Consider the following 27593-nt stretch of genomic DNA (forward strand, 5'->3'; position numbering starts at 1 on the left):
CGCGCGTGCGTGCGTTTTTGTGCGTGTTTGTGTGTGTGTGTGTGTGTGTGTGTGCGTGCGTGCGAGCGCGTTTTTGTGCGTGTTTGTGTGTCATTCATCATTGTGATGATAATCCACCTGATTGACTGTTGAGAAATTTGTTCCAGGTGGCTGATGGGATACCTCACCCTGACACACCAATCAGCGGGGTCCGTTTAATCCACACTGATGTTTAACACCTACGTGTGACATGGGCATCATCGTACACAACAAGCAGAATTAATTTCACCCTATTCCCTTCATAGTGTACTTCTTTCTGACCAGGGCCCATAGGGTAGTAGTGCACTACGTAGGAGGATAGGGTGCCATTTGGGAGGCATGCCTTTTTATCTATCCACCTAGCAGTGCCATGGAGGACAGCTCTGCCTGTGGGCAGTGACAGACTGTCCAATAGACTTCCTTTTTTTATTTCTCATAAAATGGCTGATGATGTAATTACCACGTCTCAGCACGACCCTGTCAGCAGCAGAACGTAACACCGGCAGAGGAAATGGACGTTTTACAACACTAAAGATAGAAACGATTTAACAGCAGGAAGAACTTCACTTAGAGGGAGGTCTATTGAAGACGTTTGTGGAAAAATGTGGTCATATCTACCATTAAACATGTGGTCATATCTACCATTAAACATGTGGTCATATCTACCATTAAACATGTGGTCATATGTGGTCATATCTACCATCAAACATGTGGTCATATCTACCATTAAACATGTGGTCATATCTACCATTAAACATGTGGTCATATCTACCATTAAACATGTGGTCATATCTACCATTAAACATGTGGTCATATCTACCATTAAACATGTGGTCACATCTACCATTAAACATGTGGTCATATCTACCATTAAACATGTGGTAATATCTACCATTAAACATGTGGTCATATGTGGTCATATCTACCATTAAACATGTGGTCATATTTACCATTAAACATGTGGTCATATCTACCATTAAACATGTGGTTATATCTACCATTAAACATGTGGTCATATCTACCATTAACCTCTTATGGCTAGGGGGCAGTATTTTCACGGCTGGATAAAAAACGTACCCGATTTAATCTGATTATTAGTCCTGCCCAGAAACTAGAATATGCATATAATTATTAGCTTTGGAGAGAAAACACTCCAAAGTTTCTAAAACTGTTTGAATGGTGTCTGTGAGTATAACAGAACTCATATGGCAGGCAAAAACCTGAGTAGGTTCTGTTCAGGAAGTACCCTGTCTGACCATTTATTTGCTTTCTTTGACATCTCTTCCAAAAACTAAGGATCTCTGCTGTTACGTGACACTTCCCACGGCTCCAATGGGGTCTCAGAGCCCGGGAAAAACAGGAATGACGTAATTCAAAGCCCTGGCTGAAACAAAGGAGAGCAAAAGCTAAGTGGTCTCTCAGTGGGGAAATGCTTACGCTCGCGACCCGCCCCGCCCCCGGCTTTCGGTTTTTCCCTCAGTTTACAGGCATGCACCTTCCCGGTCGGAATATTATCGCTTTTCTACGAGATAAATTGCATAAAAATTGGTTTTAAACAGCGGTTGACATGCTTCGAAGTACGGTAATGGAATATTTAGACATTTCTTTTCACATTCTGCGCCATGCTCATGACCGTGATTTAGCGTTGGGATAGTGTCTAGAACGCACGAACAAAACGTTGTTGATGGAACATAACGATGGATTATTTGGGACCAAACCTACATTTGTTATTGAAGTAGAAGTCCTGGGAGTGCATTCTGACGAAGAACAGGAAAGGTAAGAACATTTTTCTTATAGGAAATGTGATTTTGGTGAAGGCTAAACTGGGTGGGTGTCTAAATAGCTAGCCCGTGATGGCTGGGCTATGTACTTAGAATATTGCAAAATGTGCTTCATACGAAAAGCTATTTTAAAATCGGACATATCGAGTGCATAGAGGAGTTCTGTATCTATAATTCTTAAAATAATTGTTATGCTTTTTGTGAACGTTTATCGTGAGTAATTTAGTAAATTCACCGGAAGTGTTCAGTGGGAATGCTAGTTCTGAACGTCACATGCTAATGTAAAAAGCTGGTTTTTGATATAAATATGAACTTCATTGAACAGACATGCATGTATTGTATAACATAATGTCCTAGGTGTGTCATCTGATGAAGATCATAAAAGGTTAGTGCTGCATTTAGCTGTGGTTTGGGTTTAGGTGACATTATATGCTAGCTTGAAAAATGGGTGTCTGATTATTTCTGGCTGGGTACTCTGCTGACATAATCTAATGTTTTGCTTTCGCTGTAAAGCCTTTTTGAAATCGGACAGTGGGGTTAGATAAAGGAGAGTCTTGTCTTTAAATAGCTGTAAAATAGTCATATGTTTGAAAAGTGGAAGTTTTCGGATTTTAGAGGAGTTTGTATTTCGCGCCCCGCCCATCATTGGATATTGGAGCAGACGTTCCGCTAGCGGATCATCTAGATGTAAGAGGTTAAACATGTGTTCATATCTACCATTAAACATGTGGTCATAACTACCATTAAACATGTGGTCATATCTACCATTAAACATGCGGTCATATCTACCATTAAACATGTGTTCATATCTACCATTAAACATGAGGTCATATCTACCATTAAACATGTGGTCATATCACCATTAAACATGTGGTCACATCTACCATTAAACATGGGGTCATATCTACCATTAAACATGTGGTCATATGTGGTCATATCTACCATTAAACATGTGGTCATATCTACCATTAAACATGTGGTCATATCTACCATTAAACATGTGGTCATATCTACCATTAAACATGTGGTTATATCTACAATTCAACATGTGGTCATATCTACCATTAAACATGTGGTCATATCTACCATTAAACATGTGGTCATATGTGAACATATGTGGTCACATCTACCATTAAACATGTGGTCATATCTACCATTAAACATGTGGTCATATCTACCATTAAACATGTGGTCATATCTAACATTAAACATCTGGTCATATCTACCATTAAACATGTGGTCATATCTACCATTAAACATGTGTTCATATGTGGTCATATCTACCATTAAACATTTGGTCATATGTGGTCATATCAACCATTAAACATGTGTTCATATCTACCATTAAACATGTGGTCATATGTGGTCATATCTACCATTAAACATGTGGTCATATCTACCATTAAACATGTGGTCACATCTACCATTAAACATGTGGTCATATCTACCATTAAACATGTGGTCATATGTGGTCATATCTACCATTAAACATGTGGTCATATCTACAATTCAACATGTGGTCATATCTACCATTAAACATGTGGTCATATCTACCATTAAAGATGGGGTCATATCTACCATTAAACATGTGGTCATATGTGAACATATGTGGTCATATCTACCATTAAACATGTGGTCATATCTACCATTAAAGATGTGGTCATATGTGGTCATATCTACCATTAAACATGTGGTCATATCTACCATTAAACATGTGGTTATATCTACCATTACACATGTGGTCATATCTACCATTAAACATGTGTTCATATCTACCATTGAACATGTGGTCATATCTACCATTAAACATGTGGTCATATCTACCATTAAACATGTGGTCATATGTGGTCATATCTACCATTAAACATGTGGTCATATGTGGTCATATCTACCATTAAACATGTGGTCATATGTGGTCATATCTACCATTAAACATGTGGTCATATCTACCATTAAACATGTGTTCATATCTACCATTAAACATGTGGTCATATCTACCATTAAACATGTGGTCATATCTACCATTAAACATGTGTTCATATCTACCATTAAACATGTGGTCATATCTAACATTAAACATCTGGTCATATCTACCATTAAACATGTGGTCATATCTACCATTAAACATGTGTTCATATGTGGTCATATCTACCATTAAACATTTGGTCATATGTGGTCATATCTACCATTAAACATGTGGTGATATCTACCATTAAACATGTGGTTATATCCACCATTAAACATGTGTTCATATCTACCATTAAACATGTGGTCATATCTACCATTAAACATGTGGTCATATCTACCATTAAACATGCGGTCATATCTACCATTAAACATGTGTTCATATCTACCATTAAACATGTGGTCATATCTACCATTAAACATGTGGTCATATCAACCATTAAACATGTGTTCATATCTACCATTAAACATGTGTTCATATGTGGTCATATCTACCATTAAACATGTGGTCATATGTGGTCATATCTACCATTAAACATGTGGTCATATCTAACATTAAACATCTGGTCACATCTACCATTAAACATGTGTTCATATCTACCATTAAACATGTGGTCATATGTGGTCATATCTACCATTAAACATGTGGTGATATCTACCATTAAACATGTGGTTATATCCACCATTAAACATGTGTTCATATCTACCATTAAACATGTGGTCATATCTACCATTAAACATGTGGTCATATCTACCATTAAACATGCGGTCATATCTACCATTAAACATGTGTTCATATCTACCATTAAACATGTGGTCATATCTACCATTAAACATGTGGTCATATCTACCATTAAACATGCGGTCATATCTACCATTAAACATGTGGTCATATCTACAATTCAACATGTGGTCATATCTACCATTAAACATGTGGTCATATCTACCATTAAAGATGTGTTCATATGTGGTCATATCTACCATTAAACATGTGGTCATATCTACCATTAAACATGTGTTCATATGTGGTCATATCTACCATTAAACATTTGGTCATATGTGGTCATATCAACCATTAAACATGTGTTCATATCTACCATTAAACATGTGGTCATATCTACCATTAAACATGTGGTCATATGTGAACATATGTGGTCACATCTACCATTAAACATGTGGTCATGTCTACCATTATACATGTGGTCATATCTACCATTAAACATGTGGTCATATCTACCATTAAACATGTGTTCATATCTACCATTAAACATGTGTTCATATCTACCATTAAACATGTGGTCATATCTAACATTAAACATGTCGTCATATCTACCATTAAACATGCGGTAATATCTACCATTAAACATGTGTTCATATCTACCATTAAACATGTGGTCATATCTACCATTAAACATGTGGTCATATCTACCATTAAACATGTGGTCAGATCTATAGACTTCATTTGAACTGACTATAGCATTACACTTTATAGCATTACCCTAATTTATAGGGCTTTTCCTCAATACAGTCCTTTAATCATTTCAGACAAAATATCTCTATCAAACACTGAAACAGGTCCTAGATGTCTGATTGATATGAGAGGTAACAGGATATTTAGTAAATATGTTTCCTAATTCTTATTTTTCTTAAAACCACATTGTTGGTTAAGGGCTTGTAAGTAAGCATTTCACGGTAAGGTCTACTACACCTGTTGTATTCAGCATTTCACTGTAAGGTCTACTACACCTGTTATATTCAGCATTTCACTGTGAGGTCTACTACACCTGTTGTATTCAGTATTTCACGGTAAGGTCTACTACACCTGTTGTATTCAGCATTTCACTGTAAGGTCTACTACACCTGTTATATTCAGCATTTCACTGTGAGGTCTACTACACCTGTTGTATTCAGTATTTCACGGTAAGGTCTACTACACCTGTTGTATTCAGCATTTCACGGTAAGGTCTACTACACCTGTTATATTCAGCATTTCACTGTGAGGTCTACTATACCTGTTGTATTCAGCATTTCACGGTGAGGTCTACTACACCTGTTGTATTCAGCATTTCACAGTAAGGTCTACTACACCTGTTGTATTCAGCATTTCACAGTAAGGTCTACTACACCTGTTGTATTCAGCATTTCAAAGTAAGGTCTACTACGCCTGTTGTATTCTGCATTTCACGGTAAGGTCTACTACACCTGTTGTATTCAGAATTTCACAGTAAGGTCTACTACGCCTGTTATATTCAGTATTTCACGGTAAGGTCTACTACACCTGTTGTATTCAGCATTTCACGGTAAGGTCTACTACACCTGTTGTATTCAGCATTTCACTGTGAGGTCTACTACACCTGTTGTATTCAGCATTTCACGGTAAGGTCTACTACACCTGTTGTATTCAGCATTTCACAGTAAGGTCTACTACACCTGTTATATTCAGTATTTCACGGTAAGGTCTACTACACCTGTTGTATTCAGCATTTCACGGTAAGGTCTACTACACAAGTTGTATTCAGCATTTCACTGTGAGGTCTACTACACCTGTTGTATTCAGCATTTCACGGTAAGGTCTACTACACCTGTTGTATTCAGTATTTCACGGTAAGGTCTACTACACCTGTTGTATTCAGCATTTCACGGTAAGGTCTACTACACCTGTTGTATTCAGCATTTCACGGTAAGGTCTACTACACCTGTTGTATTCAGCATTTCACGGTAAGGTCTACTACACCTGTTGTATTCAGCATTTCACGGAAAGGTCTACTACACCTGTTGTATTCAGCATTTCACGGTAAGGTCTACTACACCTGTTATATTCCGCACATATGACAAACACAATCTGATTTCATTTGAATTACATCCTGTCTCGTACAGGTCCTGTATTTCATTCATAAGAGAGACGATGACAAGCCACCCACCAGCCAACTAAACTAAAGCCACCCACCCACCAGCCAACTAAACTAAAGCCACCCACCCACCAGCCAACTAAACTAAAGCCACCCCCCACCAGCCAACTAAACTAAAGCCCCCCACCAGCCAACTAAACTAAAGCCCCCCACCAGCCAACTAAACTAAAGCCACCCACTAGCCAGCTAAACTAAAACCACCCAACAGCCAACTAAAATAAAGCCACCCACCAGCCAACTAAACTAAAGCCACCCACCCACCAGCCAACTAAACTAAAGCCACTCACCCACCAGCCAACTAAACTAAAGCCACCCACCCACCAGCCAACTAAACTAAAGCCACCCACCAGCCAACTAAACTAAAGCCACCCACCCACCAGCCAACTCAACTAAAGCCACCCACCCACCAGCCAACTAAACTAAAGCCACCCACCCACCAGCCAACTAAACTAAAGCCACTCACCAGCCAACTAAACTAAAGCCACCCACCCACCTGCTAACTAAACTAAAGCCACCTACCAGCCAACTAAACTAAAGCCACCCACCAGCCAACTAAACTAAAGCCCCCCACCAGCCAACTAAACTAAAGCCATCCACCAGCCAACTAAAGCCACCCACCAGCCAACTAAACTCAAGCCACCCACCCACCAGCCAACTAAACTAAAGCCCCCCACCCACCAGCCACCTAAACTAAAGTCACCCACGAGCCAACTAAACTAAAGCCACCCACCCACCAGCCAACTAAACTAAAGCCACCCACCAGCCAGCTAAACTAAAGTCACCCATCAGCCAACTAAACTAAAGCCACCCACCCACCAGCCAACTAAACTAAAGCCACCCACCCACCAGCCAAATAAACTAAAGCCTCCCACCAGCCAACTAAACTAAAGCCCCCCACCCACCAGCCAACTAAACTAGAGCCACCCACCAGCCAACTAAACTAAAGCCACCCACCAGTAAACTAAACTAAAGCCACCCACCCACCAGCCAAATAAACTAAAGCCACCCACCAGCCAACTAAACTAAAGCCACCCACCAGTAAACTAAACTAAAGCCACCCACCCACCAGCCAACTAAACTAAAGCCCCCCACCCACCAGCCACCTAAACTAAAGTCACCCACCAGCCAACTAAACTAAAGCCCCCCACCCACCAGCCAACTAAACTAAAGCCACCCACCAGCCAACTAAACTAAAGCCACCCACCCACCAGCCAACTAAACTAAAGTCACCCACCAGCCAACTAAACTAAAGCCACCCACCAGCCAACTAAACTAAAGCCACCCACCCACCAGCGAACTAAACTAAAGCCACCCCCCACCAGCCAACTAAACTAAAGCCACCCACCCACCAGCCAACTAAACTAAAGCCCCCCACCAGCCAACTAAACTAAAGCCACCCACCAGCCAACTAAACTAAAGCCACCCACCCACCAGCCAACTAAACTAAAGCCACCCACCAGCCAACTAAACTAAAGCCACCCACCAGCTAACTAAACTAAAGCCACCCCCCACCAGCCAACTAAACTAAAGCCCCCCACCAGCCAACTAAACTAAAGCCACCCACCAGCCAACTAAACTAAAGCCACCCACCAGCCAACTAAACTAAAGCCACCCACCAGCCAACTAAACTAAAGCCACCCCCCACCAGCCAACTAAACTAAAGCCCCCCACCAGCCAACTAAACTAAAGTCACCCACCAGCCAATTAAACTAAAGCCACCCACCAGCCAGTCACCCTCTTGCTTAAACTTTTAGTGTTACTTTGAAACAGACACCAATGTTTCCAGCTCTGAGGCAAGCCAAGTGATGGTATCCATAGTAACATGATGTAATCTTAGAAAAAAAAAATTTGGGGGGGGGATTGTCAGAGAAAAGTCCATTAAGAATTCAGCTTTGATCTAATGCAGCTACTGCAACGCCTTAGTCTGTAATCAACTCAGCTGGGAGCCTGGCACATAGATTTGTACTGAAATTGCTTTGGGATGCAGGTGTGTTTGGGGTAAACAAAATATTTAGTCTACGTACTCATAGAAGGTGGTCCATCCGTTGTCGTTAGTCTTCGTAGCCAGTAATGAGGAACTCCCATGATAGGTCATCGTAGCCAGCTCCTGTCCCTGAGCAGCGATGGTCTTCAGTGCGTTGTTGGTCCCAATGGTGAACCAGAAAGTCTGTCCGTCGGGCACCATCAACCACAGAGGCATCCCTGTTGTATCCCTCCTGATCGATCAATCAATCAATCAATCAATCAATCAGTCAATCAATCAATCAATCAATCAAACTTCATCTACAGTGTATATAGCATATTTCTGACAACACATGCAGTTCAAAGTTCTTAACAAATAAACTAATAAAAAGGTGAGAAGAAAAAAAAATGTTTTCTAGACAAAAATAAAACTAAGATAACAATTCAATTAGTCAAATAATACACTAGTGTAACAACAAAACAGATACATGAAAATAGTGAAACACTAGTCAAATAATAGATTAGTGAAACAATAAAATAGATAAAATGAAAATAGATAAAAGCAGGACACCTGATGGTTACTATGTTGTTGTTCTGATCCGTGATGCTGGCCAGGTCTCCCTCTCCGGAGTAGGTCAGGTTGTAGAGGTCATCCCCAGTGGTCAGACTCTGAGTATAGATGTGACTACCATTGGAGTCGAAGAGATAGAGCTCATCACTAATGGGGGAGGAGACCTCGTACATGCTGAGTGGGTTCAGGTAAGGTTTGTTCCGTCGGACGGAACGAATACGGATGTTGCCGAGGTCGGCGATGAAGAGTTCACCATCAGGGGAGACAGCCAATGAAGACGGGGCGTTGACTTTGGCATCTTTCGCGTAGCCATCGTCGCCGGAGTAACAGTCACAGTTAGCGTCGTTATTACAGTCACAGCCGCTGGGCGCCCCGGCCACCAATGAAATCTCTCCGTTGGTGGACACCTGAAATTTACAGGAAATGTTTACATGCAAGTAAAATATGCTCCGTCTTGTCCGGACAGAGAGTATTACAGTGCATTCAACGATCATGATCATTGCAAGTAAAATAGTAAACAGTAAAATAGTAGTCTAGGTAATCAATCAATCAATCAAATGTATTTATAAAGCCCTTCTTACATCAGCCGATGTCACAAAGTGCTATACAGAAATCCAGCCCAAAACCCCAAACAGCAAGCAATGCTGGTGTAGAAGCACAGTGGCTAGGAAAAACTCCCTAGAAAGGCCAAAACCTAGGAAGAAACCTAGAGAGGAACCAGGCTATGAGGGGTGGCCAGTCCTCTTCTGGCTGTGCTGGGTTGAGATTATAACAGATTATAAAGGGTTATTTTATGAGACTGGGTAAGTCCAGGTATGATGACCCAGGTAAGTCCAGGTATGATGGGCCCAGGTAAGTCCAGAAATGATGACCCAGATAAGTCCAGGTATGATGGACCCAGGTAAGTCCAGGTATGATGACCCAGATAAGTCCAGGTATAATAGACCCAGATAAGTCCAGGTACGATGACCCAGGTAAGTCCAGGTATGATGGACCCAGATAAATCCAGGTATGAAGACCCAGGTAAGTCCAGGTATGATGACCCAGATAAGTCCAGGTATGATGACCCAGGTAAATCCAGGTAAAAGCAAGAAGTTGTTTCTCTATCTCACCTGTCTCACACGGTTGATCTTCTTCTCGTCTGACTCAGAGATATACAGGATGCCATTGTGAGAGACGGCGAGAGCGTTGGCAGACTCCAGGGTGGCGTGGACGGCCACCTTGCTGACCAGGAAGTGATCCAGGCCGGGCACCTGGCAGTGCATGGGCCTCCCTGCCACGATACGCACCTGGTGGTTACATTTGACATTTGAATCATTTAAACGTATCAGACGGTCTAACACTCTTATCCAGAGGGAATTACAATCAGTGCATTCAACTAAGGTCAGTGTGTTCAACTTACGTAGGTAAAACAACCACATATCACAATATTATCAAGTAAAGTCTAGTGTTAAGTGTTTTGTTTCCTCACCTGGTGGTTCTCAGAGATCTGCAGTACCACATTGTTATCCAGGACGTATAGAGAGTTATCCATGGGACTGACAGCCAGGTCAGTGGGCCACTCCAGACGCACCTACAGAGGAACAGACACACAACGTAGAGAGAGTTATCCATGGGACTGACGGGTATGATGAGAGGTCAACAACACACAGTAGAGATGTGATAAGAGGTCTGAGAGGTGAGTGGACCACTCCAGATGCACCTGAGGGGATACAGACAGACAGACAGACAGACAGACAGACAGACAGACAGACAGACAGACAGACAGACAGACAGACAGACAGACAGACAGACAGACAGACAGACACCAACCCATGTGAGGACAGGTGCTTCAGGTCCAAAACTGAAAGCATGTTTTGTATCGATCTACACATTTTTCACATTCATCTGAGAGGAAAACAAAAGCCTTGGGGGAGGGGGGGAGGGGGGGGCAACAAGAGGTGTTGAAAAGGATTTACAGGACTGGTAGATAGTGTTTGAAAACATCCAGCTATCTCGTAACAGCTCCCACAGGCCTGGGAGCTAAAACCATTTCATTTAGGGAGGAGATGACTATCGCCACACCTCAGCCCTCCATCGCCTCACAGTGGACGCCTCTGTCAGCTGTGGGTCATTAATTTGTTAATGGAAAAACACGGCGGGAGGTAAAGTCCTTGAAGAGAAAATGGAGGACTACTTATGAAATGAAAGGCACTGCTCACCTCCAGCCTCCCAAATTATGACTTATTGTTATGAAAATAATAGCCGCCGCACCCCTTCCCCACCCACCACCACCACCACCCTCACACACGCCTCTCAATATGAAGCGTTGGATTTCAATAGCAGGGCTTGGAACAAAAACAAGGAAGAGGTCTTCATTTACCGGGAAATAGAAAGAGCATTTCTCGATGGCCGGACAGCTTTATTACATGAGAGCTGGATGATTTGGATTCCTCATCCTACAACTGGGAAATACGACAGCGCAGGATCAAATTACCTTGCAATTACTACACCTGAGTAATCTTTCAAAGTTGGTCGGTTAATGCAAAGTTCACAAACCTCCAACCTCAGAAATTGATTAGGGAGCAATCCCTAAAGTATCTACTAATATCTTAACATTGTGGTAAATCATGTCATGAACTTGGCTTTGTCAAACAGAAATCCATACTCAATTTAAGAGAATACTTTGAAGGGTATTTTATTAGACTGTGTATAACTGAAAAAACAAAATACAGCAGGTGAAAATCCTGCAGAATCCAACACTGTGAGAGAGAGAATATCATGGTGACTGTCTATAGAGGAAGATAAAGGGCTTTGATTTGGTCACAAAGTGGGTTTAACCTTCAACTGACAATAGTTAAACAATACATCAGCAAAACATTGAAGAAAAACTTCAAATCGCTGACTTGTGGATTAAAACGGCCCGGGGGAAATAGTTTCTAACTGATAAATGTGAAATAAGCTCAGGATGCCACGTTAAATTCCACTTCACAGGCTGATCCCAGCAGCTCTGCCTGCCTGCATTCTACAAGCCTCCAGCCTCCAATAAAAACACAGATAGATAGACCTCCCCCATCCCCTTCCCCCATGCCCTCCCCCATCCCCTCCCCCCCATCCCTCTCCCCCTCCCCTTCCCCTCATCCCAACCCCAACATAAAGAGATAGACCTTCCCCCCATCCCCTTCCCCCATCCCCTTCCCCCATTCCCTCCCCCATCCCCTTCCCCCATCCCCTTCCCCCCATTCCCTCCCCCATCCCCCTCCCCCAGCCCCTTCCCCCATCCCCTTCCCCCCATCATAAATTGCTAGGCCTTCCCCCATCCTTATCCTACCTCATTTGCACATGCTGTATATAGACTTTTCTACTGTATTATTCACTGTATGTTTTGTTTATTCCATGTGTAACTCTGTGTTGTTGTATGTGTCGAACTGCTTTGCTTTATCTTGGTCAGGTCGCAGTTGTAAATGAGAACTTGTTCTCAACTAGCCTACCTGGTTAAATAAAGGTGAAATAAAAAAAATAAAAAAAATCCCAAACCCAACATAAATAGCTAGGCCTTCCCCAACCCAACCCCAACATAAATAGCTAGGCCTTCCCCCCAACCCCAACATAAATAGCTAGACCTTCCCCCCCAACCCCAACCTAAATAGCTAGGCCTTCCCCAACCCAACCCCAACATAAATAGCTAGGCCTTCCCCCCAACCCCAACATAAATAGCTAGGCTTTCCCAACCCCAACATAAATAGCTAGACCTTCCCCCCAACCCAACCCCAACATAAATAGCTAGGCCTTCCCCCCAACCCCAACATAAATAGCTAGGCTTCCCCAACCCCAACATAAATAGCTAGGCCTTCCCCCCATCCCAACCCCAACATAAATAGCTAGGCCTTCCCCCCATCCCAACCCCAACATAAATAGCTTGACCTTCCCCCCAACCCCAACATAAATAGCTAGGCCTTCCCCCCAACCCAACCCCAACATAAATAGCTAGGCCTTCCCCCCCAACCCAACCCCAACATAAATAGCTTGACCTTCCCCCCAACCGCAACATAAATAGCTAGGCCTTCCCCCCAACCCAACCCCAACATAAATAGCTAGGCCTTCCCCCCAACCCAACCCCAACATAAATAGCTTGACCTTCCCCCCAACCCCAACATAAATAGCTAGGCTTCCCCAACCCAACCCCAACATAAATAGCTTGACCTTCCCCCCAACCCCAACATAAATAGCTATGCCTTCCCCCCATCCCAATCCCAACATAAATAGCTAGGCCTTCCCCCCAACCCAACCCCAACATAAATAGCTAGGTTTCCCCAACCCAACCCCAACATAAATAGCTAGGCCTTCCCCCCAACCCCAACATAAATAGCTTGACCTTCCCCCCAACCCCAACATAAATAGCTAGACCTTCCCCCAACCCGACCCCAACCTAAATAGCTTGACCTTCCCCCCAACCCCAACATAAATAGCTTGACCTTCCCCCCAACCCCAACATAAATAGCTAGGCTTCCCCAACCCAATCCCAACATAAATAGCTTGACCTTCCCCCCAACCCCAACATAAATAGCTAGGCTTCCCCAACCCAACCCCAACATAAATAGCTAGGCCTTCCCCCCAACCCCAAAATGAATAGCTAGACCTTCCCCCCAACCCCAACATAAATAGCTAGACCTTCCCCCCAACCCAACCCCAACATAAATAGCTAGGCCTTCCCCCCATCCCAACCCCAACATAAATAGCTTGACCTTCCCCCCAACCCCAACATAAATAGCTAGGCTTCCCCAACCCAACCCCAACATAAATAGCTAGACCTTCCCCCCATCCCCAACATAAATAGCTAGACCTTCCCCTCAACCCCAACATAAATAGCTAGACCTTCCCCCAACCCCAACATAAATAGCTAGGCCTTCCCCCCAACCCAACCCCAACATAAATAGCTAGGCCTTCCCCCCAACCCAACCCCAACATAAATAGCTTGACCTTCCCCCCAACCCCAACATAAATAGCTAGGCTTCCCCAACCCAACCCCAACATAAATAGCTTGACCTTCCCCCCAACCCCAACATAAATAGCTATGCCTTCCCCCCATCCCAATCCCAACATAAATAGCTAGGCCTTCCCCCCAACCCAACCCCAACATAAATAGCTAGGTTTCCCCAACCCAACCCCAACATAAATAGCTAGGCCTTCCCCCCAACCCCAACATAAATAGCTTGACCTTCCCCCCAACCCCAACATAAATAGCTAGACCTTCCCCCAACCCGACCCCAACCTAAATAGCTTGACCTTCCCCCCAACCCCAACATAAATAGCTTGACCTTCCCCCCAACCCCAACATAAATAGCTAGGCTTCCCCAACCCAACCCCAACATAAATAGCTTGACCTTCCCCCCAACCCCAACATAAATAGCTAGGCTTCCCCAACCCAACCCCAACATAAATAGCTAGGCCTTCCCCCCAACCCCAAAATGAATAGCTAGACCTTCCCCCCAACCCCAACATAAATAGCTAGACCTTCCCCCCAACCCAACCCCAACATAAATAGCTAGGCCTTCCCCCCATCCCAACCCCAACATAAATAGCTTGACCTTCCCCCCAACCCCAACATAAATAGCTAGGCTTCCCCAACCCAACCCCAACATAAATAGCTAGACCTTCCCCCCATCCCCAACATAAATAGCTAGACCTTCCCCTCAACCCCAACATAAATAGCTAGACCTTCCCCCAACCCCAACATAAATAGCTTGACCTTCCCCCCAACCCCAACATAAATAGCTAGGCCTTCCCCCCATCCCAACCCCAACATAAATAGCTAGGCCTTCCCCCATCCCAACCCCAACATAAATAGCTAGGCTTCCCCAACCCAACCCCAACATAAATAGCTAGACCTTCCCCCTAACCCAACATAAACAGCTTGACCTTCCCCCCAACCCCAACATAAATAGCTAGGCCTTCCCCCCAACCCCAACATAAATAGCTAGGCCTTCCCCCCAACCACAACATAAATAGCTAGGCCTTCCCCCCAACCCAACCCCAACATAAATAGCTAGGCCTTCCCCCCAACCCCAACATAAATAGCTAGACCTTCCCCCCAACCCCAACATAAATAGCTAGGCCTTCCCCCCAACCCAACCCCAACATAAATAGCTAGGCCTTCCCCCCAACCCCAACATAAATAGCTTGACCTTCCCCCCAACCCCAACATAAATAGCTAGGCCTTCCCCCAACCCCAACATAATTAGCTAGGCCTTCCCCCAACCCAACCCCAACATAAATAGCTAGAACTTCCCCTCAACCCCAACCTCAGAAATTGATTGGGGAGCAATCCCTAAAGTATCTACTAATATCTTAACATAGTGATAAATCATGTCATGAACTTGGCTTTGTCAAACAGAAATCCATACTCAATTTAAGAGAATACTTTGAAGGGTATTTTATTAGACTGTGTATAACAAAAAAAAACTAAATACAGCAGGTGAAAATCCTGCAGAATCCAACACTGTGAGAGAGAGAATATCATGGTGACTGGGGCGAAAGCGTAGCCTAGTGGTTAGTAACCGAAAGGTTGGACTAGTAACCGAAAGGTTGCAAGTTCAAATCCCGGAGCTGACAAGGTACAAATCTGTCGTTCTGCCCCTGAACAAGGCAGAAAATAAGAATTTGTTCTTAACTGACTTGCCTAGTAAAATAAAGGTAAAATATAGAGGAAGATACAGGGTTTTGATTTGGTCACAAAGTGGGTTCAACCTTCAACTGACAATAGTTAAACAATACATCAGCAAAACATTGAAGAAAAACTTCAAATTGCTGACTTGTGGATTAAAATGGCCCGGGGGAAATAGTTTCTAACTGATAAATGTGAAATAAGCTCAGGATGCCACGTTAAATTCCACTTCACAGGCTGATCCCAGCAGCTCTGCCTGCCTGCATTCTACAAGCCTCCAGCCTCCAATAAAAACACAGATAGATAGACCTCCCCCCATCCCCCTCCCCCCATCCCCTTCCCCCATGCCCTCCCCCATCCCCTCCCCCCAGACCCTTCCCTCCTTCCCCCCATCCCCTCCCCCATCCCCTTCCCCCATCCCAACCCCAACATTAAGAGCTAGGCCTCCCCCATCCCCTTCCCCCCATCCCAACATTAAGAGCTAGACCAACCCAACACCAACATAAATAGCAAGGCCAACCCAACCCCAACATAAATAGCAAGGCCAACCCAACCCCAACCTAAATAGCAAGGCCAACCCAACCCCAACATAAATAGCTAGGCCAACCCAACCCCAACATAAATAGCAAGGCCAACCCAACGCCAACATAAATAGCAAGGCCAACCCAACCCCAACATAAATAGCAAGGCCAACCCAACCCCAACATAAATAGCAAGGCCAACCCAACCCCAACATAAATAGAAAGGCCAACCCAACACCAACATAAAATACAACACTCAATAGTCTGCCTCAGCCTGTCTGAATTCCAAATGGTACCCTATTCCCTCTGTAGTGCCTTATGGCCCCTGGTCAGACCTAGCACACTACATATAGGAATAGGGTGCCGTTGTGGACGCAGCTTCAGCCTCCCAACACAGCAGGTTCCAGGAAAACACATTCCTGGAGAATGTTCACCGACCGGTGACATGCGTCGGCTGAGATATACCCAGCCAGTCAGCCTGTCCTCACACATCCCTCATTTTGAAATTTAGCAGGCCAACGCTGCTTCCATATTTTAGCTGGTATTGAGAGACGATTCTGGGGGGAGCCATCAGTACAGTCTTGACTCAAACTTTGTGCTCAGTCTTCCTTCCCAGCCTCTGGGCTACTTTCAGATCTACTTGCTAGGTCTGGCATGGCATCATATTCCCTATGCGGGCCCTGGTCAAAGGCAGTGCACTATATAGGGAATAGGGTACCATTTGGGATGCAGTCCTACACTACCTCTAGGTACCTCTGTTCCCTCTCTACTCTTCTCTCTCCTCCTCTCTTATCATCACAACAAACAGGACAGACAGACAGACAGACAGACAGACAGACAGACAGACAGACAGACAGACAGACAGACAGACAGACAGACAGACAGACAGACAGACAGAGTGAGTGACAGACAGACAGACAGACAGACAGACAGACAGACAGACAGACAGACAGACAGACAGACAGACAGACAGACAGACAGACAGACAGACAGACAGACAGACAGACAGAGCAGAAAATGTATTGACTCTGGGAATGAGAGGAGGATGAGAAGGAAGGGAGGATTTTACATTTCTTAAAACCTATTTCCTGTCAACACTGGTGGTTGAATATTTAATGAGTGTGGAGGTGGCGAGACAGAGGAAGCTGATGAGGCTCAGGAGAGATGAGATGGTATATGCTGCCTGGCTGGCTGAAAGGGGTTTTCACACCGACAGACCGCCCAGGAGATGAGTGATGAGAGGAATCGTTCCCCAGACCCCCTTCCTCTCTTCACACATTCTGTAACCCAAGCACACCCCACACCACCTACCCCTGACTACACCCTCAGACACCAACACAGGGACAGACGGTTACTAAAACTAAACCCTCTAATACCATCTAGGTGTATTATAACTCTCTGGGTGATGAACTCCCTCTAAAGCCATCTAGTATTACAACTCTCTGGGTGATGAACTCCCTCTAAAACCTTCTATCTTTATTATAACTCTCTGGGTGATGAACTCCCTCTAAAACCATCTAGTTGTATTATAACTCTCTGGGTGATGAACTCCCTCTAAAACCATCTAGTTTTATTACTCTCTGGGTGATGAACTCCCTCTAAAGCCATCTAGTATTACAACTCTCTGGGTGATGAACTCCCTCTAAAACCATCTAGTATTACAACTCTCTGGGTGATGAACTCCCTCTAAAACCATCTAGTTGTATTATAACTCTCTGGGTGATGAACTCCCTATAAAACCATCTAGTATTATAACTCTCTGGGTGATGAACTCCCTCTAAAACCATCTAGTTGTATTATAACACTCTGGGTGATGAACTCCCTCTAAAACCTTCTAGTTGTATTATAACCCTCTGGGTGATGAACTCCCTCTAAAACCTTCTAGTTGTATTATAACTGTCTGGGTGATGAACTCCCTCTAAAACCATCTAGTATTATAACTCTCTGGGTGATGAACTCCATCTAAAACCATCTAGTTGTATTATAACTGTCTGGGTGATGAACTCCCTCTAAAACCATCTAGTTATATTATAACCCTCTGGGTGAGTTCTCATGTTTGACAATAGCCTGGCCCTTCACCATAAGCTTTCCCTCCAGATTCTGTTCTTATCAATGTGATGCTTGTCGAGAGAAAATAAGTAATCCTCCACTCTGTCTGAATACCCTGTCTGAGTACCCTGTGTGAAAACCCTGTCTGAGTACCCTGTCTGAATACCCTGTCTGAGTACTCTGTCTGAATACCCTGTCTGAGTACCCTGTCTGAGTACCCTGTCTGAATACCCTGTCTGAGTACCCTGTCTGAATACCCTGTCTAAATACCCTGTCTGAGTACCCTGTCTGAGTACCCTGTCTGAATACCCTGTCTGAATACCCTGTCTGAGTACTCTGTCTGAATACCCTGTCTGAATACCCTGTCTGAATACCCTGTCTGAGTACTCTGTCTGAATACCCTGTCTGAATACCCTGTCTGAGTACCCTTTCTGAATACCCTGTCTGAATACCCTGTCTGAGTACTAAGTCTAAATACCAAGTCTGAATATCCTGTCTGAATACCCTGTCTGAATAGCCTGTCTGAGTACTCTGTCTAAAAACCCTGTCTGAATACCCTGTCTGAATATCCTGTCTGAATACCCTGTCTAAATACCCTGTCTAAATACCCTGTCTGAATACCCTGTCTGAATATCCTGTCTGAATACCCTGTCTGAATACCCTGTCAGAATACCCTGTCTGAGTACTCTGTCTGAATACCCTGTCTGAGTACTCTGTCTGAGTACTCTGTCTGATTACCCTGTCTGAATACCCTGTCTGAATACTCTGTCTAAATACCCTGTCTGAGTACTCTGTCTGAATACCCTGTCTGAATACCCTGTCTGAATATCCTGTCTGAATACCCTGTCTGAATAGTCTTGATAAAGCTTTCTGTCTGAAGCGTTCTGTAACACCTTTGAAGTGGGAACGTGGTAATGTAATCTCAATCCAGGACATGCTTTTCCCTGCTATATAACTTTGAACTCAGCAGAGGATTGGGGGAGAATATTTATTTTTCAAAACAAGACTTCAAGACCATAGACCCTTAAACGCCTTCCTAAAAAACACATTAACAAGATTTCTCGCCGGAGTCAAACTATTAACCTTGTGGATAACAACAACAAAAACGGTTAGGAAAACAGACGGCTAATTTGAAAGGAAAACACAAAGCGAAGGGAGGGAGGAGGAGAGAAAGGACCAGAGGTCATTGGACCAAACACGGTCCAATAGCCAGAAAGGACCAGAGGTCATTGGACCAAACACGGTCCAATAGCCATAAAGGACCAGAGGTCATTGGACCAAACACGGTCCAATAGCCATAAAGGACCAGAGGTCATTGGACTAAACACGGTCCAATAGCCATAAAGGACCAGAGGTCATTGGACCAAACACGGTCCAATAGCCAGAAAGGACCAGAGGTCATTGGACCAAACACGGTCCAATAGCCAGAAAGGACCAGAGATCATTGGACCAAACACGGTCCAATAGCCAGAAAGGACCAGAGGTCATTGGACCAAACACGGTCCAATAGCCATAAAGGACCAGAGGTCATTGGACCAAACAGGGTCCAATAGAAAGTAAAGACCAGAGATCATTGGACCAAACACGGTCCAATAGAAAGAAAGGACCAGAGATCATTGGACCAAACACGGTCCAATAGCCAGAAAGGACCAGAGGTCATTGGACCAAACAGGGTCCAATAGAAAGTAAAGACCAGAGATCATTGGACCAAACACGGTCCAATAGCCAGAAAGGACCAGAGGTCATTGGACCAAACACGGTCCAATAGAAAGAAAAGACGGCAGCATATTCTCTCTGTTCACAGCTAAGAGACACAGACAGGAAGGAGAATAAAAGGCCAAAACCACCAGGAAGTATTCCCACAAATAGAGAAAGAGACGTGAATCTGTCTCAATGGCATCATGGATGGAATTATAGTTATGGGAACTGTGTGTGTGTGTGTGTGTGTGTGTGTGTGTGTGTCTGTGTGTGTGTGTGTGTGCTCGCTGTGCATCTGGGATGCATATTTAATGGCTGTTTTTGACTGAGTGTCTCTTCTCAGTGAAGTTAGCTGCAGTCAGACTGCCTGTAGGCGGCTGGGCTGAGGCTCGGGTGGCAGGCGGCTACAGGGGAGCGAGGGTATAAGGTGCTGAGCGAGTGTGTGTGTGTCCCTGGCGGGGGGTAGGGTGCTGAGGGAGTGTGTGTGTGTCCCTGGCGGGGGGTAGGGTGCTGAGGGAGTGTGTGTGTGTCCCTGGCGGGGGGTAGGGTGCTGAGGGAGTGTGTGTGTGTCCCTGGCGGGGGGTAGGGTGCTGAGGGAGTGTGTGTGTGTGTTTGTGTGTCCCTGGGGGCTAGTGCTGGGCAGCTGGGAGCTCTCTGCTCTAACTACATCCCTTCACAAACACAGACACACACACACACACACACACACACACACTCTCCTGGCCTCCACTGGCAGCTGAGGCCCCTGAGGACCGGTTAGCTGTGGGCCACAGACGACACTGAGTGGCTCTCATACAGCAGGTCTGAGGCCCCTGAGGACCGGTTAGCTGTGGGCCACAGATGACCCTGACTGGCTCTCATACAGCAGGTCTGAGGCCCCTGAGGACCGCTTAGCTGTGGGCCACAGACGACCCTGAGTGGCTCTCATACAGCAGGTCTGAGGCCCCTGAGGACCGCTTAGCTGTGGGCCACAGACGACCCTAAGTGGCTCTCATACAGCAGGGCTGAGGCCCCTGAGGACCGCTTAGCTGTGGGCCACAGACGACCCTGAGTGGCTCTCATACAGCAGGGCTGAGGCCCCTGAGGACCGGTTAGCTGTGGGCCACAGACGACCCTGAGTGGCTCTCATAAAGCAGGGCTGAGGCCCCTGAGGACCGCTTAGCTGTGGGCCACAGACGACCCTGACTGGCTCTCATACAGCAGGTCTGAGGCCCCTGAGGACCGCTTAGCTGTGGGCCACAGACGACCCTGAGTGGCTCTCATACAGCAGGTCTGAGGCCCCTGAGGACCGCTTAGCTGTGGGCCACAGACAACCCTGAGTGGCTCTCATACAGCAGGTCTGAGGCCCCTGAGGACCGCTTAGCTGTGGGCCACAGACGACCCTGAGTGGCTCTCATACAGCAGGTCTGAGGCCCCTGAGGACCGCTTAGCTATGGGCCACAGACGACCCTGAGTGGCTCTCATACAGCAGGGCTGAGGCCCAAACAACACCCTATTCACTTTATAGCGCACTACTTTTGACCAGGGACCATAGGGCATATGGTGTTATTTTGGACGCACCCCAGGACACAGCAGACAGTGCTTACAGTCAGCCTACAAATCACCAATCACAAATCACCAGACAGACAGTACACAGTCGACAGAAAGACAGACAGACAGACAGACAGACAGACAGACAGACAGACAGACAGACAGTACACCATCGACAGGCTAAAGGACATATGCTGATTCAGACAGACACGCTAACAGCACAGTGCTAACAATATACATTATGGAAACAATCTTTTCATTTTGCTTTATTTAACCAGGACTCAGAAATAATTGCCATTGTTTTCCAAGGTATCATCATCAACAATCAGTCTCCTCTGTTTTTCCTAGAGGCCGTGAAGGCCGTAAGAAGGTATAGAGAGGAGAGAGACATGAGTCTAAAAATGTATTTCAGAGGAGGTCACCATTGTTGAGATGAATCACAGCTGCCAATCATCAGGACCCTGGAATGAGCCCTGAAGCATCTCCTCTGATCAGCCATATTACTGCCTGTTGCTAGGCAGATGTACAACGTGACAGAACCACCAGAGATTGGTCATCACACGGACACACACACACACACACACACACACACACACACACACACACACACACACACACACACACACAGTCTTGTTCAGCTAACCTTGTGGGGACACACAATTCAGTACCATTCAAAATCCTATTTTTCCTAACCCTAAACCCTACCCTAGCTCCTAACCCTAACCCTAAACCCTACCCTAGCTCCTAACCCTAAACCCTACCCTAGCTCCTAACCCTAACCCTTACCCTAGCTCCTAACCCTAACCCTACCCTAGCTCCTAACCCTAACCCTACCCTAGCTCCTAACCCTAACCCTAAACCCTACCCTAGCTCCTAACCCTAACCCTAAACCCTACCCTAGCTCCTAACCCTAACCCTAGCTCCTAACCCTAACCCTACCCTAGCTCCTAACCCTAAACCCTAAACCCTACCCTAGCTCCTAACCTTAAACCCTAAACCCTACCCTAGCTCCTAACCCTAACACTAACTCCTAACCCTAAACCCTACCCTAGCCCCTAACCCTAAACCCTACACTAGCTCCTAACCCTAACCCTAAACCTTACCCTAACCCTAACCCTACCCTAGCTCCTAACCCTACCCTAGCTCCTAACCCTAAACCCTAAACCCTACCCTACCTCCTAACCCTAACCCTAACCCTACCCTAGCTCCTAACCCTAACCCTAAACCTTACCCTAGCCCCTAACCCTAAACCCTACCCTAGCTCCTAACCCTAACCCTAACCCTACCCTAGCTCCTAACCCTAACCCTAGCTCCTAACCCTAACCCTAGCTCCTAACCCTAACCCTAGCTCCTAACCCTAACCCTAGCTCCTAACCCTAACCCTAGCTCCTAACCCTAAACCCTACCCTAGCTCCTAACCCTAACCCTAAACCTTACCCTAGCTCCTAACCCTAACCCTAGCTCCTAACCCTAACCCTAGCTCCTAACCCTAACCCTAGCTCCTAACCCTAACCCTAGCTCCTAACCCTAACCCTAGCTCCTAACCCTACCCTAGCTCCTAACCCTAACCCTACCCTAGCTCCTAACCCTAAACCCTACCCTAGCTCCTAACCCTAAACCTTACCCTAGCTCCTAACCCTACCCTAGCTCCTAACCCTAAACCCTACCCTAGCTCCTAACCCTAAACCCTAACCCTAGCTCCTAACCCTAAACCCTAACCCTAGATCCTAACCCTAAACCCTAACCCTAGATCCTAACCCTAAACCCTAACCCTAGCTCCTAACCCTAAACCCTACCCTAGCTCCTAACCCTAAACCCTACCCTAGCTCCTAACCCTAAACCCTACCCTAGCTCCTAACCCTAACCCTAAAACTTACCCTAGCTCCTAACCCTAAACCCTAACCCTAGATCCTAACCCTAAACCCTACCCTAGCTCCTAACCCTAAACCCTACCCTAGCTCCTAACCCTAACCCTACCCTAGCTCCTAACCCTAAACCCTACCCTAGCTCCTAACCCTAACCCTAAACCCTACCCTAGCTCCTAACCCTAACCCTACCCTAGCTCCTAACCCTAACCCTACCCTAGCTCCTAACCCTAAGCTTACCCTAGCTCCTAACCCTAAACCCTAACCCTAGATCCTAACCCTAAACCATTACCCTAGCTCCTAACTTTACCCTAGCTCCTAACCCTAAACCCTACCCTAGCTCCTAACCCTAAACCCTAACCCTAGCTCCTAACCCTAAACCATAACCCTAGATCCTAACCCTAAACCCTAACCCTAGATCCTAACCCTAAACCCTAACCCTAGCTCCTAACCCTAAACCCTACCCTAGCTCCTAACCCTAAACCCTACCCTAGCTCCTAACCCTAAACCCTACCCTAGCTCCTAACCCTAACCCTTACCCTAGCTCCTAACCCTAAACCCTACCCAACTCCTAACCCTAACCCTAAACCCTACCCTAGCTCCTAACCCTAACCCTACCCTAGCTCCTAACCCTAACCCTACCCTAGCTCCTAACCCTAACCTTAGATCCTAACCCTAAACCATAACCCTAGATCCTAACCCTAAACCATAACCCTAGCTCCTAACCCGTACCCTAGATCCTAACCCTAAACCATAACCCTAGCTCCTAACCCTAGCTCCTAACCCTAAACCATAACCCTAGATCCTAACCCTAAACCATAACCCTAGCTCCTAACCCTAAACCCTAACCCTAGCTCCTAACCCTAAACCCTAACCCTAGATCCTAAGCCTAAACCCTAACCCTAGATCCTAACCCTAAACCCTAACCCTAGCTCCTAACCCTAAACCCTACCCTAGCTCCTAACCCTAAACCCTACCCTAGCTCCTAACCCTAAACCCTACCCTAGCTCCTAACCCTAACCCTTACCCTAGCTCCTAACCCTAAACCCTACCCAACTCCTAACCCTAACCCTAAACCCTACCCTAGCTCCTAACCCTAACCCTACCCTAGCTCCTAACCCTAACCCTACCCTAGCTCCTAACCCTAACCTTACCCTAGCTCCTAACCCTAAACCCTAACCCTAGATCCTAACCCTAAAACATAACCCTAGCTCCTAACTTTACCCTAGCTCCTAACCCTAAACCCTACCCTAGCTCCTAACCCTAACCCTAGATCCTAACCCTAAACCATAACCCTAGATCCTAACCCTAAACCCTAACCCTAGATCCTAACCCTAAACCCTAACCCTAGATCCTAACCCTAAACCATAACCCTAGCTCCTAACCCTAACCCTAGATCCTAACCCTAAACCATAACCCTAGATCCTAACCCTAAACCATAACCCTAGCTCCTAACCCTAACCCTAGATCCTAACCCTAAACCATAACCCTAGCTCCTAACCCTAACCCTAGATCCTAACCCTAAACCATAACCCTAGCTCCTAACCCTAACCCTAGCTCCTAACCCTAAACCATAACCCTAGATCCTAACCCTAAACCATAACCCTAGCTCCTAACCCTAAACCCTAACCCTAGCTCCTAACCCTAAACCCTAACCCTAGATCCTAACCCTAAACCCTAACCCTAGATCCTAACCCTAAACCCTAACCCTAGCTCCTAACCCTAAACCCTACCCTAGCTCCTAACCCTAAACCCTACCCTAGCTCATAACCCTAAACCCTACCCTAGCTCCTAACCCTAACCCTTACCCTAGCTCCTAACCCTAAACCCTACCCTAGCTCCTAACCCTAACCCCACCCTAACTCCTAACCCTAACCCTACCCTAGCTCCTAACCCTAACCTTACCCTAGCTCCTAACCCAAAACCCTAACCCTAGATCCTAACCCTAAACCATAACCCTAGCTCCTAACTTTACCCTAGCTCCTAACCCTAAACCCTACCCTAGCTCCTAACCCTAACCCTAGATCCTAACCTTAAACCATAACCCTAGATCCTAACCCTAAACCCTAACCCTAGATCCTAACCCTAAACCCTAACCCTAGATCCTAACCCTAAACCATAACCCTAGCTCCTAACCCTAACCCTAGATCCTAACCCTAAACCATAACCCTAGATCCTAACCCTAAACCATAACCCTAGCTCCTAACCCTAACCCTAGATCCTAACCCTAAACCATAACCCTAGCTCCTAACCCTAACCCTAGATCCTAACCCTAAACCATAACCCTAGCTCCTAACCCTAACCCTAGCTCCTAACCCTAAACCATAACCCTAGATCCTAACCCTAAACCATAACCCTAGCTCCTAACCCTAACCCTACCCTAGCTCCTAACCCTAACCCTACCCTAGCTCCTAACCCTAACCTTACCCTAGATCCTAACCCTAAACCATAACCCTAGATCCTAACCCTAAACCCTAACCCTAGACCCTAACCCTAAACCCTAACCCTAGATCCTAACCCTAAACCATAACCCTAGCTCCTAACCCTAACCCTAGATCCTAACCCTAAACCATAACCCTAGATCCTAACCCTAAACCATAACCCTAGCTCCTAACCCTAAATCCTAAACCTAAACCATAACCCTAGCTCCTAACCCTAACCCTAGATCCTAACCCTAAACCATAACCCTAGCTCCTAACCCTAACCCTAGCTCCTAACCCTAAACCATAACCCTAGATCCTAACCCTAAACCATAACCCTAGCTCCTAACCCTAACCCTAGCTCCTAACCCTAAACCATAACCCTAGATCCTAACCCTAAACCATAACCCTAGCTCCTAACCCTAACCCTACCCTAGCTCCTAACCCTAACCCTAGCTCCTAACCCTAACCTTACCCTAGCTCCTAACCCTAAACCATAACCCTAGCTCCTAACCCTAAACCATAACCCTAGATCCTAACCCTAAACCATAACCCTAGCTCCTAACCCTAACCCTACCCTAGCTCCTAACCCTAACAAAATGTCCCCAGTTGGTAAATGTTTTGTTGGTTTACTATTCTTGTGGGGACCTCTAGTCTTCAAGTATAGTCAAACACGTCCACATGCACACACAGCCTGAGGGTGGGGTGACCTTGCCTCAGCACCATGTCCTGGGTGGGGTGACCATGCCTCAGCACCATGTCCTGGGTGGGGTGACCTTGCCTCAGCACCATGTCCTGGGTGGGGTGACCATGCCTCAGCACCATGTCCTGGGTGGGGTGACCTTGCCTCAGCACCATGTCCTGGGTGGGGTGACCATGCCTCAGCACCATGTCCTGGGTGGGGTGACCTTGCCTCAGCACCATGTCCTGGTTGGGGTGACCTTGCCTCAGCACCATGTCATGGGTGGGGTGACCTTGCCTCAGCACCATGTCCTGGGTGGGGTGACCATGCCTCAGCACCATGTCCTGGGTGGGGTGACCTTGCCTCAGCACCATGTCCTGGGTGGGGTGACCTTGCCTCAGCACCATGTCCTGGGTGGGGTGACCTTGCCTCAGCACCATGTCCTGGGTGGGTCTGGTGTGGCAGTCTGCTGTCTGTGTGTCCGTCTGTCTGTGTGTCCATCTGTCTGTGTGTCTGTCTGTCTGTGTGTCCGTCTGTCTGTGTGTCCGTCTGTGTGTGTGTGTGTGTTCACTGTCTGTGTGTCCGTCTGTCTGTGTGTCCGTCTGTGTGTATGCGTGTGTGTGTGTGTGTGTGTGTGTGTGTGTGTGTGTGTGTGTGTGTGTGTGTGTGTGTGTGCGTGTGTGTGTGTCTACCTGAGAGATGTCCATGACAGCATCACAGCTGAGAGGTCGTGCAGAGGTCAGGTCGTTGAACCCCAGCAGGGTAGAGATGATCCCGTTCTGGTCAATTCGTCTGATCATAGTCCCGTCCACAAAGAAGATCACTCCATACTTATCCACTGTGATACCTGGTGGAGGGATGAGGGGTGGAAGGATGGATGAGGGAGGGATGTAGGGATGAGGGATGGAGGATGGAGGGATGGAGGGATGAGGGATGGAGGATGGAGGGATGGAGGGATGAGGGATGGAGGAATGGAGGG

The 27593-nt window shown here is 46.0% G+C and overlaps 1 protein-coding gene across 1 annotated transcript in view; it reads right to left on the minus strand.

The window, feature by feature from the left end:
- The window catches only part of tenm4 (teneurin transmembrane protein 4), a gene marked incomplete at its 5' end in the record, with an annotated part of 264411 nt that overhangs the window by 57820 nt on the left and 178998 nt on the right, over positions 1–27593 (minus strand). The window contains 5 exon segments of the mRNA XM_029716129.1: positions 8698–8889; positions 9207–9613; positions 10319–10495; positions 10678–10779; positions 27307–27461. Coding sequence (XP_029571989.1) covers positions 8698–8889; positions 9207–9613; positions 10319–10495; positions 10678–10779; positions 27307–27461 — 1033 coding nt within the window.

The sequence above is a fragment of the Salmo trutta genome, chromosome 26 (assembly GCF_901001165.1).
Source record: "Salmo trutta chromosome 26, fSalTru1.1, whole genome shotgun sequence".
NCBI lineage: Eukaryota > Metazoa > Chordata > Actinopteri > Salmoniformes > Salmonidae > Salmo > Salmo trutta.